Source organism: Vipera ursinii, assembly GCF_947247035.1.
Source record: "Vipera ursinii genome assembly, chromosome: 2".
Classification (NCBI taxonomy): domain Eukaryota; kingdom Metazoa; phylum Chordata; class Lepidosauria; order Squamata; family Viperidae; genus Vipera; species Vipera ursinii.
In genome coordinates, this window is record NC_139513.1 from 228510614 (window position 1) to 228529960 (window position 19347).

Below are 19347 nucleotides of genomic sequence, written 5' to 3' on the forward strand. Positions count from 1 at the left end.
GGGCATAAATATAAACACCAATACAAACATTAAAAAATAATTAAATTAATGCCCAAGTTAAAACCGGAATACTAAAACAAACCAATAAAAAACCCAAGTACCCCCATCAGGCCAGACCCGCTAGTTCAAATAAATGGGTCTTCAACCCGCGACGGAAGGATCGGAGGTCTGATGCCATCCGGAGCTCGACCGGCAGTTGATTCCATAACGCCGGAGCACCCACAGAGAAGGCCCTCCCCCTGGGGGCCACCAGTCGACATTCCTTGACAGGAGGCACCCTGAGGAGGCCCTCTCTGTGGGCGCGCACAGGGCGGAGGGGAGTCGACGCCGGCAGCAGGTGGTCCTCGAGGTATCGCGGACCCATGCCATGTAGGGACTTAAAGATCATAACCAAAACCTTGAACCTTACCCGGAAGACAACTGGCAACCAATGCAGCTCACGGAGCAAAGGTGTAACATGGGAGTACCGGGAAACTCCCAAGACAACTCTCGCGGCCGCATTCTGTACCAGTTGGAGCCTCCGAGTAGTCTTCAAGGGAAGTCCCATGTAGAGAGCGTTACAGTAGTCTAGGCGAGAGGTCACGAGCGCATGAGTGACCGTACACAAGGCCTCCCGATCCAGATAGGGCCGCAACTGGCGCACCAGGCGAACCTGGGCAAAAGCCCCCCTAGTCACGGCCACTATGTGATCCTCCAAAGTGAGTCGTGAATCTAGGAGGACTCCCAAGTTGCGAGCCCTATCCACAGGGGGTAAAAGCTCACCCCCCATAGAAAGAGGTGGAACATCCCAGGTGTCTCGGGAAGCCGGAATGTACAGCCACTCAGTCTTGTCAGGGTTGAGTTGAAGTCTGTTCCTCCCCATCCAGACCCGAACCGCCTCCAGGCAACGGGACATCACAGCGAGGGCATCACTGGGGTGGTTTGGGGTCGAAATAAAAAGTTGGGTATCATCAGCATATTGATGATACCCAACTCCAAAACCACGAATGATCTCACCCAGCGGCTTCATATAGATGTTGAACAGGAGAGGCGAGAGGACCGACCCCTGAGGAACTCCACAAGCGAGAGTCCTAGGGGTCGACCTGTGCCCCCCTGCCAACACCGACTGCGAGCGTCCCAGGAGATAGGAGGAGAACCACTGAAAAACCGTGCCTCCCACTCCCAATCCCCTGAGACGCTGCAGCAGGATACCATGGTCGATGGTATCAAAAGCCGCCGAGAGGTCTAATAGGACTAGGACAGAGGAATACCCCCTATCCCGAGCCCTCCAGAGATCATTCACCAGAGCGACCAATGCCGTCTCCGTGCTGTGCCCGGGCCTGAAACCCGATTGGTAAGGGTCCAGATAATCCGCTTCATCCAGGACCAGAGGGAGCTGATGCGCCACCACACTCTCAACAACCTTCGCAAGAAAGCGAAGGTTGGAGACTGGACGGAAGTTGTTCAATACAGCTGGGTCCAAGGCAGGCTTCTTGAGGAGAGGTCTCACCACCGCCTCCTTCAAGACGGTGGGGAAATAACCCTCACTCAAAGAAGCAGATATAACCGCCTGGAGCCAGCCTCGTGTCCTCTCCCTAGCTGCGTAAACCAGCCAAGAAGGGCACGGGTCCAATAAGCATGTGGTGGAACTCAGCTTCCCCATAATCCTGTCCACTTCATCAGGGGTCACAGAATCGAACTCCTCCCAGATAACATTGACAAGACCGCCCGTGTCCTGATCGTCAGACTCTGCCCAGCTGGAGTCCAAACCGGTCCGAATCCGAGCGATTTTATCCAACAGATGTTGACCAAACTCCTCGGCACGACCCTGCAAGGGATCCTCCCTCACCTCCTGATTAAGAAGGGAGCGAGTCACCCTAAACAAGGCGGCCGGGCGATTGTCTGCGGACGCGATGAGGGTAGAGAAGTAATTACACCTCGCCTCCCTCATCGCAGCGAGATAAGACCTAATATAGGTTCTTAACCGCAATCGGTCGGGTTCAGATCGGCTGGACCTCCAGCAGCTCTCTAGGCCCCGTTTCCGCCGCTTCATCTCCCGGAGCTCCGCGGAGAACCATGGAGCTCGCTGGGATCTGCGCCGGGTCAGGGGCCGCAAGGGTACAACCCGGTCGAGTGCCTCAGTGGCTGCCCTTTCCCAGGCTTCCACTAAGGCATCCGCCGAGCTGTGAGCAATGGAGGCAGGTGGAGACCCCAGCGCCGCTTGGAATCTCTCAGGATCCATTAGGCGTCTGGGGCGGTACCATCTAGTTGGCTCCGTACCTCCACGGCGAGGGGTGGCAAAATGGAAGACCAGCCGCAGGAGGTGATGATCGGTCCATGACAGGGGCATAGTAAGTGGAAAGCCCCCACCAAGATCATCCAACCACCGTCCAGATAAGAAAATCAGGTCAAGGGTGTGGCCTCCCTCATGAGTTGGCTCAGAAATTACCTGCGTCAGGTCCATGGCCGTCATGGAAGCCATGAACTCCCGAGCAAGCTCAGATGAACCTCCCAGGGATGGTAGGTTGACGTCTCCCAAAACTATAAGTTTGGGGAACTCAACCACCAACCCTGAGAGGACATCGAGCAGCTCGGGCAGGGCTGCCGCTACGCGATGGAGAGAGTGAAAGTAGTTACTGGGGCTGTTTGCTTGAAGCAGGCCAGGCAGGGAGGGATAGAGGGTGACAGTAGTTGCTGGAGATGTTTGCTGGAAGAAGGCCAGGCAGAGAGAGAGAGCTTGCCAGAGCTGTTTGCCTGAAGCAGGCCAGGCAGAGAGAGAGAGAGAGAGAGAGGGTGAGAATGGCTGGTTGGAGCTGTTTGCTTGAAGCAGGCCAGGCAGACAGAGAGAGAGAGAGGGGGGTGGGGAAAGGTGAAATTTTACTGTTTCTTTCTCTTTTGTTGTGGGCAGGCCAGACAAAGAGAGGGAGAGAGGGTAGTTTGGGGAGATTTAATTCCTTTCCCTCGTTGGAATAAGTTAGGCATAGGGAGAGTTAGGGAAGAGTTTGATATACAGTATGTCTTTTAGTGGAGATAAGGGGTTTTTTCTTTATAGGATCAGCTGGGGGAGATAAAAAGGGATTACATGGAGTGAGGTCAGAGAGGGGCAAGGAGAGTGGATAAAGGAGGCCTCTGCTAGCACCAGAGATTGGGTGCCATCATTCTGGGCAAGTTGTTGTCATCAAAGATGGATTAATATCTTCCTGGGCAAGGTGTTGCCACCAGACTGGCTGCCATTGTTTTAGGCAAGTTTCTGTCACCAGAGACTGATCACTATTGTTTTAGGCAAGTTGCTGTCACCAGAGACTGACTGCCATCATTCTAGGCAAGTTGCCATTACCAGAGGCCAATTAACATCATTCTGGGCAAGTTGTTGTCATTAGAGATTGACTACCATCTTCCCTGTAAGTTCTTATTGCCTGAGGTCAACCACCATCATCCCAAGTGAGTCACCGTCGAGAGAGAGCGACTATCACTGCCCCATTTGTGCCAATTGTGACTGAATATCACTGTGTTACATGCCCTGTTAGGCAGAGGCACCAACATGAGAGACCTCTTTAGGCTAGTGGCCACTTGGAGGGAAGGTTGTGAGGGCCCCGAATTAAGCGGTCCCTATGGGGTGCCGCTACACTTTGATATAAGAGAAAGAAAAGGAGAAATTGTTTCAGACTTACAAGATTCTAGCTTATATCTATAGAGTCTTAGTATAACTTGTGATATCTGTTTCCTGATCTGGCCTATTTCAAATTGTTGCCATGGGATTAATGGGGTATATTGAATGAGCAAAATGCAAGAGAGAAGATTAGAAAATAAATCTGAATTTTGGCAAATCCTCAGAGATCATATTCTGACAGTGAGATGGCTTCACCTACTTTAAGATATTTATTAAATTGTTGTTGGTATATGTATCTAAACACATTTTTTTCTGATTTCTTGTGTTGATGCAGTTTTCAGTTGCTTATAGAACTATAAGACTTGATTGATCAAGGCTTGCTCTATAGAAGATAGCAAGAAAAGTAATCAATTTACATAGGTAACAATGGATTGGCAGAGTATTTTTCTTCAAGCCCTCCTCAATTAGATGGTGAGATGTTGCATTCCACACCTTCTAAAACTTGGAAGAGTTGCCAACTGAATATAAACATTCTCATAATGGATGCAATCACCAAATGCCAGCTCTTTGAGATAGGCCAGGTAAGCAAACAGACGGTGCAAGGAACACAGGAATGTATTATGGCAGAGTATAATAACAGAAGGGACGCGGTGGCTCAGTGGGTTAGGATGCTGAGCTTGTCGATCAGAAGATCGGCAGTTTGGCGGGTCGAATCCTGAGTGCCACGTAGCAGAGTGAGCGCCTGTTACTCATCCCAACTTCTGCCAACCTAGCAGTTCGAAAGCACGTAAAAATGCAAGTAGAAAAATAGGGACCACTACAGTGGGAAAGTAACAGCGTTCCGTGCGCCTTTGGCGTCTAGTCATGACCATGGAGACGTCCTCGGACAAACGCTGGCTCTTTGGCTTTGAAACAGAGATGAGCACCGGCCCCTAGAGTCGGAAACGACTAGCATGCATGTGCGGGGGAACCTTTACCTTTACCTATAATAACAGAATCTTGAAAGTCAAAGAAGTTGCCTTCTGCTCTTTCTTATACCAAGCAAGGGCTGTTCTCTTTCTCATGCCTCCTCCTTTCCTTGCCTTAACTGCAGTCCTTCTTTAGAGTATCTACACATTCCTCTTTGTGTAGCATACAGTATTTTTTGAAAACCCAACCAATCTACTGCAGCCAAATGTGTGGCCACTGCCTAGGCCAGTGATGGCGAACCTTTTAGAGATTAAGTGCCCAAACGGCAACCCAAAACCCACTTATGTATCATCGGGTGGGCAAGGTCCATTGGGTGGGTGTGGCCCATTGGGTGGGTGTGGCCCATTGGGTGGGCATGGCTGCGGTAGTAACGGCAGACTGGGTGGGACAAAAAAGTTCAATCAATCAATTCCAACTTTGCGAGATCTTTTTTTTTCCCCGTGAGAAGTTGAAATTGATTGAACCTTTTTTTTTTTTGCACACGGTGGCGGAGGCCTAAAGCAAAAAGGGGTTATAAAACCCAGCTGAAGGCCTAGGACTGGGGTGATGGCGTGCATGCCCACAGAGAGGGCTCTGCGTGCCACCTGTGGCACATGTGCTATAGGTTCGCCACCACGGGCCTAGGCTTTCACAATTACCTCCACCCTGAAAGACATGCTACAAAGCATCTCCAGCACCAACACTGCCAGCTCCATTGCTATTGCTTCTCCACTACCCTCTGAACAACTGATTGGCATGCCAACTGTTCTTTAGTGGCCAGCAAATATTTTAATGTAGCAGTGTGACCCTTTCCCCTCTATGAATTATGTTGGCCTACTCTTCACTGTCATTGGAGCCAAACCAAACTTTATTGGTATATTGCTATTTGGTGTTTTATTTGTTAATGCATTTTGGCTTAAACAAAAACGATTGCCTTTGAAGCTTTAGAGCTACAAAACAGATTTCTCTTTTGCAAGTGGTGTAGGATGCTTAGTTATTAGAATCAACAAACAATCCCTGAATTAAGTGGGCCTACTCTCTAAAATATTAAGCAGGAATATTAATAATTAAAAGGACAGTTTACATTTTGGGAATTCTATATGTAACCGGTTCGTAGAAATTTAATATCTATTTTAGAACAATAAATGTTGGCCAATGGGCAGGAAAATCATGTATCAGAATCTACTATCCTATCTCATCATTCTGCTGGACTTTTTAAAAGCATCTGTCAGAAGAGAATAGTGATTGTGTTTATTCTTGTATTCGATTATTAAATTTTAATCTCCATTTTTGCTCTAAATCTAAATCCTGCCATCTTTCCCCCAACCTCTTTTTTAAATGCATCTCTAAAAATGGTACGTAAAAATAAATGTGGTGCTTAGCCCAAAACTGTTTGCTCATCCAAAGTCAATGACTACTATTCTCCGTTGTACCAGGGATTGAAATTCTGAATAAAAATAGGAGGTAATAGAGCAGCCACGGGGAAACAGCAAGAAGTTCTTAACTAAGCCTTATGAGGAGAAACTGAAAAATTATTCAAAACCTTGCAAAAAGGGGACCAGAAGGAAATAAGTAAAAAACATGTCTTTTGTCTCTCCAGAGGCTAAAACTTTGGATAACGTCTTTAATCTTGAAGTTACAGGAAGACAGATCCCAACTGAATGTGAGAAAAAGTTTCCCAACACAAACAGAGCTTTGACTTTAAAAATAATTACAGAAGGATTTGCTTCATTGTCCTGCAGTAGATGTATTCAGAGACTAGACAAATAACTGTCAGGGATATTTTATTCTGGATTCCTGCTTTGAGCAAGAATTGGATTTGGTAGTCTAAATCCTTTCCAGTGACATTCTATTTCACACACAAAAAAAGTTGTTTCTTCTTTTTAAAAAATAAGAAGGTATTCCAACTTAATAAGGTTAAAATAAATATTCTTGAAATTAACTGAAAAAATTCTGGTCAGCATTTCCACTGGAGAGTATGAGATGAACATCACGAAACCACAGCAAGACTGTAACATGACTACACATTTTGTCTTAAAAGTGGGCTGATGGTGAAATCGGGGACATCTACTCTAAAATTGATAATTAATAGGGGAAAAGTGGTATAGAAAAATAAGGAAGTGATATACAGATAATCCCTGATTTACGAGCATTCATTTAGCGCTTGTTCGAAGTTATGCAATATCATATGAACATGATACATTCATAGCAGTATGAATGTTACCATTTTGCTAGAGGTTTATTGCAGTCTTCAACTGTTTTATGCATTGAAATATTAAAATATTTTTAATAGTGATACGGAGGCTATTGACCCCATCTAAGGTCCCAAGATTTTACATGTTCTGCTACATTTGCAACTAACTATAGATGTGTCTTTCACTAGCATAAATCTGTTTCAGCAAAACTCTTTAAGTCAAGACCCTTAAAAACATGGCTGCTTTGCTTTTTCATTAAATGCTTTAAAAAGAACTTGAGTGACTTTTAATTCACTGCAGACGGTTAGCATTTTAATACTGTTGTCTACACTAAGTAACTTCATAATCACATTTAAACCTATGTGATCTGTGCCACCAGCAGCGTATTAAAATATATGATAACAAATACATGTCAGCATTTTTCCATACCATATGCTTGTAAATCTTATTCTACAGGGAACCAATTAAAAGTATGGAAAACTTGAAACAACAAACATATGGAGGAAGACAGAGCAACTTATCTTGTCACCATGCTGCTTGCTCAGTACCTTCATCAGGGAACTGATAATATTGTATTATGGCAGAATTAACTGATAATTTAATTAAAACCAATTTAAAAGCAATGTATAGCCTTTATTTAGAATCCTTGTTCTTAGTTCATATTTTATGGACTGATATTGGCCCTATCTAGACCAGGATGCATTACGTACGGTCACTCACGCGCTCGTGACCTCTCGTCTGGACTACTGCAACGCTCTCTACATGGGGCTACCCTTGAAGACCACTCGGAGGCTCCAACTGGTACAGAATGCAGCCGCAAGAGTTGTGTTGGGAGTTTCCCGACACTCCCATGTTACACCTCTGCTCCGCGAGCTGCATTGGCTTCCAGTTGTCTTCCGGGTGAGATTCAAGGTGTTGGTAATCACCTACAAAGCCCTACATGGCATGGGTCCGGAATACCTTGGGGAGCACCTGCGACCGGCGTCAACTTCCCTCCGCCCAGTACGCTCCCACAGAGAGGGCCTCCTCAGGGTGCCACCGGTCAAAGAATGTTGACTGGTGGCCCCCAGGGGGAGGGCGTTCTCTGTGGGCGCGCCGGATTTATGGAAACATCTTCCGGTCGAGCTCCGGATGGCGCCTGACCTCCGCTCCTTCTGGCGCGATCTAAAGACGTATCTTTTTGAACAAGCTGGCCTGGCCTGATGGGATGGGGTTGGGTTTTATAAATTTGTTTTAACCTTTTTAGGCCTTTGAACTGTGGTGCTGGAGAAGACTCCTGCGAGTCCCTTGGACTGCAAGGCGATCAAACCGGTCAGTCCTAGAGGAGATCAATCCTGACTGCTCTTTAGAAGGCCAGATCCTGAAGCTAAAACTCAAGTACTTTGGCCACCTAATGAGAAGGAAGGACTCCCTGGAGAAGAGCCTAATGCTGGGGAAGATCGAGGGCAATAGAAGAAGGGGACGACAGAGAATGAGGTGGCTGGATGGAGTCACTGAAGCAGTAGGCGTGAGCTTAAATGGACTCCAGAAGATGGTAGAGGACAGGAAGGCCTGGAGGAATGTTGTCCATAGGGTCGCGATGGGTCAGACACGACTTCGCAGCTAACAACAACAACAACTTATTCATGGGCATTGTTGTTTAATCGTTTTTAATTTTTGTATCTTGTTTTTTAATATGTATTGCCCTGTTCACCACCCTGAGTCCTTCAGGAGAAGGGCGGTATACAAATTAAATTAATAAATAAAATAATAAATAAATAAATAGGTTTTTTTTAAATGTATTTTAACTCTGCCTTAAATTTTGTTTTGTTCATTATCTGAACTTGTCTTTGACCACAATAAATTGAAACTGAGTTTATATTTCATTTAGCTCTTCTGCTTAATTTTCTACTAGCCCACAGGTCTGCAACCTGTGGCTCCGGAGCCACATGCGGCTCTTTCATCTCCTGGGGCTCCCAGTCTTCTGCTACGTGTAGTCCCCCCAAAAAAAAGTGGGACTAAAAAAGTTCAACCAATCAATTCAAATATGCAGGGTAGGTGCATAAATAACTTTCGTCCGGTCTCCAACCTTCGCTTTCTTGTGAAGGTTGTTGAGAGTGTGGTGGCGCATCAGCTCCCTCTGGTCCTGGATGAAGCGGATTATCTAGACCCGTACCAATCGGGCTTCAGGCCCAGGTACAGCACGGAGACGCCATTGGTCGCGCTGGTGAATGATCTCTGGAGGGCTCGGGACAAGGGATATTCCTCTGTCCTAGTCCTATTAGACCTCTCAACGGTTTTCGATACCATCGACCATGGTATCCTGCTGCGGCACCTCAGGGGATTGGGAGTGGGAGGCACGGTTCTTCAGTGGTTCTCCTCCTATCTCCTGGGATGCTCGCAGTCGATGTTGGCAGGGGGGCAGAGGTCGACCGTGAGGCCTCTCGTTTGTGGAGTTCCTCAGGGGTCGGTCTTCTTGCCTCTCCTGTTCAACATCTACATGAAACCCGGTGTGGGTTAAAGACCCATTTATTCGAACAAGCTGGTCTGGCCTGATGGGGAGTTAACTCAGGGTTTTAATATTTGTATATTTTTACTGTTTTACTTTGGGCAATAATTTAATTCTTTTTTAACTTTTGTACTTGTGTATTTTTATTTATGCCCTGTTCACCGCCCTGAGTCCTTCGGGAGAAGGGCGATATAAAAATTTAATAAACTTAAACTTAAACTTAAACCACTGGGTGAGATCATTCATGGCTTTGGAGTTGGGTATCATCAGTATGCTGATGATACCCAGCTTTTCATTTTGGCCCCAAACCACCCCAGTGATGCCCTCGACGTGATGTCCCGTTGCCTGGAGGCGGTCTGGGTCTGGATGGGGAGGAACAGGCTTCGACTCAACCCTGACAAGACTGAGTGGCTGTGCGTACCGGCATCTCGGGATATTCAGGATATCCCACCCCTTTCTATGGGGGGTGAGTTATTACCCCCTGTAGATAGGGCTCGCAACTTGGGAGTCCTCCTAGATTCACAGCTTTCCCTAGAAGACCATATAGTAGCTGTGACTAGGGGGGCCTTCGCCCAGGTTCACCTGGTGCGCCAGTTGCGGCCCTATCTAGACCGGGATGCCTTACGTACGGTCACTCATGCGCTCGTGACCTCTCGTCTTGACTACTGCAACGCTCTCTACATGGGGCTACCCTTGAAGACCACTCGGAGGCTCCAACTGGTACAGAATGCACCCGCGAGAGTTGTGTTGGGAGTTTCCCGACACTACCATGTCACACCTTTGCTCCGCGAGCTGCATTGGCTTCCAGTTGTCTTCCGGGTGAGGTTCAAGGTGTTAGTAATGACCTACAAAGCCCTACATGGCATGGGTCCGGAATACCTTGGGGAGCACCTGCAGCCGGCGTCAACTTCCCTCCACCCAGTACGCTCCCACAGAGAGGGCCTCCTCAGGGTGCCACCGGTCAAAGAATGTTGACTGGTGGCCCCCAGGGGGAGGGCGTTCTCTGTGGGTGCGCCGGATTTATTGAACCATCGAGCTCCGGATGGTGCCTGATCTCCACTCCTTCCGGCGCGATCTTAAAACCCACCTTTTTGAACAAGCTGGCCTAGCCTGATGGAATGGGGTTGGGTTTTATAAATTGGTCTTAACTATTAATCTGTACTAATTTATTACGGGCATTGCTGTTTAATTACTTTTTAATAATTTTTAATTTTTGTATCTTGTTTTTGTTATGTATTGCCCTGTTCACCGCCCTGAGTCCTTCGGGAGAAGGGCGGTATACAAATTAAATTAATAATAATAATAATAATAATAATAATAATAATAATAATAATAATAATAATAATAATAATAATAATAATAATAATATTATCTCACCTTGGCTCCACTCTTCAAACCCTGTTCTGCGCATGTACACGCATGTGCACACATTTTTTGCGGCTTCCAGTTTTTCCTTTTGTGAGGGAACCGGTTCCGAGTGGCTCTTTCACTCTTTCAGGTTGCTGACCCCTGTACTAGCCTGAATATTAAGAACTCAGAAGGATTCTACATATCTGATCTGCTTCTGCCTATTTGATCTGCTGCAAATATCCTTTGTGAAACAGATTTCTAAAGCTAGTATGTCTGAACTATTTGTTCTGAAGAGTAGGGCTTCTTATATTTCAAGATGAATGATCTTCCATTGCAAGAGAAAAGTAAATGTGACATCCAGTCACTTCTTACATTAATTACAGATGTGTATTCATTCTAGGCCTCAGGGGAACATCGCATCAACATTACTTCCTGTTAAAAGTGGCAGTCAGCTAAGCCTGCATGTATTATCAAGCGCCTCTGATTCGCTTGTTAATGACATCCTCATTAATCTTGAAGTTTGCAAATATACATAATAATATGTCAGGAAATAAATCTAAGGGAAGCTCACTTTCTTATTTCTGAGTATAACCTTTTTTGAGTATGTCCATTATGGAAAGAGTAATCTTATGCTGTTTATCGGGTTATGTTAGTTTAATGCTAGAAAATCCAGTAATTGCTTCAAGAATTCTAAAAGACATACTGTTAAGGAATTAAATGGCAATATATAATATGTATAAAATTAAGGGGAAAATAATGTAATTTTAAGAATTAGAATTGAATTGAGATAACAGAAATATTTTTCACCCTCTTTCATATCATGAGAAATATTACATATATATTCAGTGAAAATGGTCATCAAATAGATTAAAACAAAATAGATTTTCTTTCAATTGGTTCAGCAGAATAAAGAAGGTTTTTAGCACATAACTTCATTCTGACTTTCTTTCATAAAATACCAAAATGTCAACATTTGATATACATGGAGAATAAAAACAGCTTTGTTATGTACTTGATTAGCATTCCAAGTTAATAATTACTTGAAGTTTTATTCAGTAGTAAACTACCATTAGAAAAAAAATGGCATACCACTAAATTGGTGAAAAACCTGTCAGCACATCTACTTTTTCTTGCACTCTTGATTCCAAATTTAGTTGTTTGCATTCCATAAAAACCTATGGATTGCAAAAAATAAAAGCAAATAAAAAATAAAAGCAAATAAAAAATCTGCTATGACTGTATTTGAGAAATGTCATGCATTGCATGGTATGATAAGGAAATCAATGAGATGTTATCGTCATTATTCCACTATCAATAGTAAAATGAAGGCTGTTACTGCCTTTTACATAATTAATCTGTTGGCCTGGCTAAGAACAAATTAGCACAATTCAGATCATTACAATAGAGCTGTTAACTTGCCAGGTCAATAATCTGCATTTTAAAAAGAGATCCAAGCTCTTATGTTAGAGTAGATCAATAATGTACATTGTAAATTCTCACAACATAGATGGCATTCAATGATTTTCTCTTCAAGAAATATCCAAAGTATAGCAACTGGAAGGCTGAAGTTAATTTTCTACATTTATCCATAACATTTAAAAGGTATCATATTTAGTATGATAACATGCCTTTCAAGCAGTAAGACCTATGGAGAAGGAAATCTATTCTGAAATTTTCTGAGAAATTATTATCTAACCTCAGCTCTTGGAAAGCACAATCTTTTCTAAATAAGAACGAGAATTCATTGTATTTATCCCTGGACCACAACTGGTATACAGTATTTCCAAGGACTTAGCATGTACTTGTTTTTATGCTGTCCTGTAATCTGTTTTATAACATGATATATAATAAATTAACTGTCAGATCATGTAGTGAAACTGGCTTGTATGTTATTGAGGATATGATTCTTGGATTGTTAACAGATCTTGTATACTGTAAGGCTCGGAAGCACTTTTTAAAAAAGTATTACTACCCTATTATTTTCTGCCATTGTCTTCATTCAAGACATTTCTCCTCCAGCTATAAAGAAGTTAAACATCTTATAATCACAGTAATTAACAGCTAAATATTTTGCCTAGCTGTTTCACAAAGGAAAATAAATTTTCCTAATTTCTGTCAAATGAGCTATATGCTATATTTCTGCGAATTACTTTTGAGAGCCTAAATAGAAATAAATACAATATGGCAGAACAGTTCAGGAAAAGAAATTTCCTTAAACTAAATATGGTTTTTAGTCACAAGTAGGTTAAAATAAAAGGCACATTAAATGTTCTCTTTGGAGGCATTCAATATTAAATGATTTCACAAACTGGCTATTAAATAGAAGCTACTATAACTTCAGAGTAGTTAGCTTACTAATTAAAATCTACTCATCAATCAAAGTGCAAAAGAATGTGCATTTTGTCTTGCATGTTTTAAAATTGTGCAGGTGGCAGCAATGTTTAAACACAGCTGTTACTTTTGAATTATTTCTGCAAAGAGAGATTTGTCTGAGAACTCTTATGAAAATATTTTCTCATGGTTAACTTCAGTATGTCATTTCTTGAAATAATAAAATACAAGTTAAACTTCATCTTTACTATTTTACCTTCATTCTTGAGATCATATATACTGTTTTTCAGAACAATGTTTTCCAAACAAAGTTTGAATTGTTTCTTAAAAATAATTCAAGATTTCAATGTCAGTTCTGTAGTACTGATACTTAAAATTAGTTGCATTTTTAATAATCTAAGAGTACAATATCTGGAACTTAAGCTCAGCCCATTGGTTTGAAACATTGATCCATGGAGTCACTACAAATTAAATGTACCGTATATACTTGAGTATAAGCCAAATTTTTCAGCCCACTTTTTGGGCTGAAAAATTCCACTTCGGCTTATACTCCAGTCAACAAAAAAACTTACCGAGGACTTGTGCGCGGCCGAGGCTTTGGTGCTTCCGGGATCGCGCGCACCTCTCCCAAGCCACTGCCGTCCGGAGACCTGCCGACGTTTGGGGAGGTTTGGGGAGGTGCCCAAACCTCCCCAAATGTCGGCAGGTCTCCGGACCTCCGCGCCCTGCCTGCCTGCTTCTTTCCGCAGCGGAAAGAAGCAGGCAGGCAGGGCGCGGAGGTCCGGAGACCTGCCGACGTTTGGGGAGGTTTGGGGAGGTGCACGCGCACCTCCCCAAACCTCCCCAAACTTCGGCAGGTCTCCGGACGGTGGCGGCTTGGGAGAGGTGCGCGCGATCCTGGAAGCACCGAAGCCTCGGCTGCACGCAAGTCCTCGGTAAGCTCCGGGCGGTCACTTGCTTCGCGTCTCCTGAGGGAAGCGGGGGGCGACTGGAGCGGGCGTGTTTCCTCGCCTGCTGGGCGCCGCGATTTGCCCGGGGAACACGTGGGCCCCGAAAGGCAGCGTGGAGCGAGGAAGCGGACAGCCAGGACTTCCCCGAGAGCCGCGGCCACACAGGGTATTCCTGTGTATTCAGGCTTGCAAAATGGCGGATTGAGCCTCTGCCGGCGGCGGAGGCTTGCAGAATGGCGGATCGGCTTATACTCGAGTCAATAACTTTTTCCAGTTTTGGGGGGTGAAATTGGGGGTCTCGGCTTATACTCGAGTCGGCTTATACTCAAGTATATACGGTAAATGGATTCAGCACTGATCTCTGATTCTGTTAAAATTCATCCTAAAATAAAAGAAGCTTGAAAAATACGATACTTTTTCATTTAATTATCAATAAGTTGATAATGAGCCAAATAAACACACAGTTGCTATCAACAGTCTTTATTTCTAAGAAGACAGTAAGTCTTCTTAGAGATCAATAGTCTCTTAGAATAGAAGGTTCAAAAGCTGGTTTTTCAGAATTTTTAATTAAATATTTAGTATCCAAATTAGCAGAACATTTACAATGAGATCACCTTTTTAAATGCATTTGCTTTAAAAATATTTTACAGAGTGCACAACATGCCAGGAAAGTATTCAACAAATCTACTGCTTAAGCTCTGTGCCTTCTAATTGACAGTTTGACTTGAAACGTAAATGCAACATAAAATTAGGTACTACATTTATAATTCTGAGCATAATATTAGGAGAAACATTTCATTCAAGCTGTTATCATTGCTCTTCTTTCTTTCCCTAGTATACATAATATTTTATTAAGAAACTGAATCTGTAGAGAATCAGACAACTCAGAATTAAGGAAATTCTTTCAATTTTTATTGCATATTGCAGAAACTGTTTTGAATAAAGGAACCATCAGTTAGATTCACCATATGCAATAAGTGAATTGATTTCATGGAATCAATTCACTCATTGCATATCAGCTTCAGCTGCAATAACTAGCAACATTCCCTTCATAAGAGGTAGTCCAGGTCACCCTCCTTTATCCAAGTTTATATATAAATACTTATATTACTGGAATGATACCACTTTTGGCCAAGAACAGCCACCATTAGGGACTCATTTCAATTCTATTGCTTTCCCCATTTCTGGAATACTTCAAACAAAATCATTACATGAACTGATGTGATAATGCGTTATTCAATGTATATTGGATCAAGCCTATACCACCTATCACCTGTGCCATGTTAAATTAATAACTCACATGTGTGTACTCATATTTTAATCCAAGATTACTAGTAGAGTTAATAAGTGTATCCCTATAAACATGTCCAATTTTTATATGTATACTAAGCATTTTATACACAAAGTCATGTTCTTCTAATTATTTCCAATATGAGCCAAGAAATAAAATTTTATATCAATTAGTAGTATGTGAATGGAAAAAGCATACTTCCAGTTTCTGAATGGTCTTGTTTTTAAGCCTAGTTAAATGTTGCAATATATTTTTGTGCTTGCTATCTAGATAACATGAGTATTTGATTATTATATGTGAGAAATTGTTTATTTTAGAATTACGCATATCCTGTATATTTCACCAATATGCCTTCCTTTTCTTCACCTGGGATAGTTGTTGTATCCTTATTAAATTGATCACATAATGGCATTCTGCCATAGGATAAAAACATCAGCAGGATCCACTGCATAATTTGCATAATGATTTTTAAATATCTTGCATCCAAAACATATGTAGGTGTTACTTCTGTGTTTTAACTGGCTGGGTCAATATTTCTTTTATGTAAAAATAAAACTGAATATAAAATAGGCACATACATGATTCACATATAAGATGTTAGAAATAAATACATGGAGCTTTTACTGGAATTTTTAGTTCATATAATACACATTATGGAGTGTAGAATTGTATGATGCTAAAGGTTCTCAAATTCATATCAGGTTTCTATGAAGCTGAAAACTTTTAACAAATTATTCTTTTAACAAATTTAAAACACGAGACACACCTATACAAGTAGTCCTTGAGATATGATGGGCCACTTAACAAATGTTCAAAGTTACAATAGACATCCTAAAATTACATTCAAGAAGCAAGGCATTTCAATGCTCTGGAAGACCTTGGAGCTCTTCAAAGAGTGTGTGAGTGAGTAGGTGGGTGTTTGGCCTGGTGAAGTAGGATTCAGGCATAAGGCCTTTGAGCACTAGTGGGACCCAAGGGGTGGAAAGCAGAGCACAAGGCATCTCAGGAGGTAGAGGAGACTTTGGGCAGGCCAGGGCAGACAGGCCTGGGTCAGTGCTAGGCCTCCAAGAGCCTTCCACACCCTGAAGTACCCCATGCTCCACTTAACAACCTCCATGTTCATTTAAAAATTCATTGGGAGACCACGGATGGGGAGTTGTTAATGAGATGCTTCATCTAATGACCATTGCAACATGCGACAAATAATGGGCAGGCTCCATTACGGTCATTTCTCAAGGTGTACCTGTACAGACCATGATATGACAGATAGCATTGGTGACATGATTCCCAATGTTTTTAAATGGTCCAGATCTCTCAAGCACACTAAATCTCAGGAGATTTAGTTACATGCTAGCTATGGTATGAATTATCCCACCAGTTCATGTAGCAAATATATTTTCCACAGTTGCTTCTTCCCTCTGAGAAATTCTTACCGCAGGCAAATTCACCTGGTACTATATTGTTCTTCTTTTTGACATTAGGAGATGTCTTATACTCTTCATCCATGCTTTGAATAATTAAAGCCTGATTGGCTACTTTTAGTTTTATTCCTTATATTAATATTTATAATTATAATATATACAGTGGATTCCCTGGCTGACGGACTACCTGGGCTCTGAAGATAAGCAGGCAATGGCCTGGTTAGTATTAGATGAGACACCACCATGGACTTCCAGCATTGTAAACCAAACTCGGAACTTTTAAAACATTAAAAAAAGCAGCTGAAAACAAATCAGTCACCAAGAGCTGAGTTTGATTCAAGGGCATCTTTACCTTTAGTTTGAAAAAAAAAATTACTGTATCTTACAAAGTAAGCCATTAATTATGAAAGCTCTTGCTTCAATCAATAAATGCTCTTCTGTAATTCCATTGCACTTTTTGACTTCTTGCTGAACAAACAATTCAGAAACTCATCTGGAATTTGTCCTTTAGTACAATTTGCTTACTTAAGAATCTACAGTGTATATCCACTGTCGTGAGCAATCACAAAGAGAAGCTTATCATACTTATTAGCCATGTTTGAAAAATGATAAAATATTTCAGCTATGCACAAAGTGGTACAAGGGAAGGTGAGTGCAGCAAGCATAGATACACATGGTAGGTCAATTTCCCATTCAAGCTATTTCTATTAATATAACTAAGTCACCATGAGATGTGCTGATCTGTGCCAACTTCCAATTCTCAGCATGGGAAGACCTGGTGTTTAGCATAGGGAAAATTAGCAAGATAAGATCTTATCAGCACTTTAAAAATGGAATTCAACCTTCTTAATGTTCAATTTCTGCTACACAATGGCACAATGTTAATTTTATACTTTGAGTGCTTGTATTCTAGAGTTGAGAAAAAAGTCCTCAATAATGCATGCTTTCTGTGCTTTGTCATCAGCTTTTATTGTACTTTGCTTTGAAGAAAATTTAAAAGCTGAGGTAAAAAAAAGTGGTATAACATTAGTCACTGTGAATATTATTCTATTAAGAACACTTATCTAAGACTTTTTCAAATAACTGATATCTGTTTAAAGATATTTAAAAATACAAAAATAAAATGTTTGGTTGAAAAAAAACAGATAAGAAGTGTGGAGATGGTATATTGTGCCATCTAATTACTTTTGGAATGTGTATCATTGAAGACAAATGTACCGTAATATTGCTTATGGTCTTATTTACAAATATTTATTTTAATGTATTTGAATATAGTCTAAGAGTAATTTTATTTCACGTGGTATGAATTTTGATTAATGATCATATGTTTAAAAAAGTTTTAAACATAACTTTAAATGTTAGATGATATGCTAAAATGAGGCAGTTCATGGCTTCTGGCCTTGTAGTCCTATGTACTCTCAATTGAACTTTCCTTAGAAATATTACAAAACCATAAACTGATTTGCACAGTTTTATTGTGCCAAAATTACATTTGGTTCATATCAATATTCATTTTAAGTTAAAGTGATCTCAATGGTGGTTATTTGGGGGTGGGGAGTTAATTCTCATCCTTTCATAATACGACACTGATTGAACTTCCACCTTTCCACTTATTGCTGTTTACTTCCATAATTTTAACCCTCAGAATCTAAAAGAATTCCATGCACTGAATAGATTATCCTAGACACATTTTCCTAACAGTATAATTAATTAAATACAGTGGGACCTTTTTCTGAGTAAACATGGATTGAATTATCTCACAAACCATCATATATCATTTCTGTACTTGACTAAAATGATAGAGAAGATTGCCAGCTTTTTGGGATCCCTTGTAACTACAGACCAAGTTCTTCAAATGAGTGTGTGAGAATTCAGCTATTTCTTGTGTGTTTTTTTAAAAAATGGACTAGACACTTGAAAAGTAATGAGTTCCATTAATAACACTGGAGTTGCAACTTACAACATTCTGGTGTCATTGTTACTTATTTCATATTGTTATTCAAAATGCTGATTCATACAAGCTCATCTGGGTGTCTTCCAAAACTTTAAAAAAAAATATGTGCAGGAAAGCGTAGCAAAACAAGCTGGCACGGTAAGAAAGTCTTTCCAAGATACCCTCTTTTTCTGCAGAACTTACCAGCTTTGTTTTGGTGCGTTGCAAAAAGTCTTCCATGGTGTTTGCTTGGCCTGCGGCTTCGGTTCAGCCAGGGCAAAGTCCCATGCCAGAGCTCCGCACTGCTTCTGTAGGGCGGCTCCTACCTCCAGCCTCGACCGTCCCGCTCCCTTGGCTTCTGCCTCTTCCACCGCGCGGCTGCTACGTCTCCCAACAGATCGGCGTTGCCGGTGGATGCCTATTTAGGCAACAAAGTGGATTCGGATCCCCGGGCATGGGAGGGGGCGAGATGGGGGTGGGGGAGAGAAAGAGAAGAGTTTACATGATTCCACAGGCCGACCGAGCTCTTCCACCAATGGCAGAGACGGGCGGGCGGGCTGACGTCACGCAGACAGTTGCTGCAACCATGGACAGCGCCCAAAAGTGAGGCGGAAGGCAAGATGCGGAGATCTGCCGCAGAGAGAAGAAACCTCCCGGGCGCTCTCTCCCTTCTGCCCGCTCGCCCGCCCGCCCGCCTCCAGAAGCACTGCAGAGCCGCCTCTGATACGTGGGAACAAGGAGAGAGCTCCATCTGGAGCCGGAAAACTCCACACCAAACGTTGTTTACTGTGTTGTGCGACGCACGATCCTTCCTTGCAATTACAGTGATGGGGATTGGAAACGTCCTACTG

The 19347-nt window shown here is 42.4% G+C and overlaps 1 protein-coding gene across 1 annotated transcript in view; it reads right to left on the reverse strand.

Annotated features, from left to right (window-relative positions):
* The window catches only part of PRUNE2 (prune homolog 2 with BCH domain), a gene marked incomplete at both ends in the record, with an annotated part of 127073 nt that extends 108337 nt beyond the window's left edge, over window positions 1-18736 (reverse strand). The window contains one exon of the mRNA XM_083354623.1: window positions 18701-18736. Within this exon, the coding sequence (XP_083210749.1) occupies window positions 18701-18736 (36 nt within the window). The remainder of the gene's footprint in view (window positions 1-18700) is intronic.
* Window positions 18737-19347: the final 611 nt, after the last annotated feature.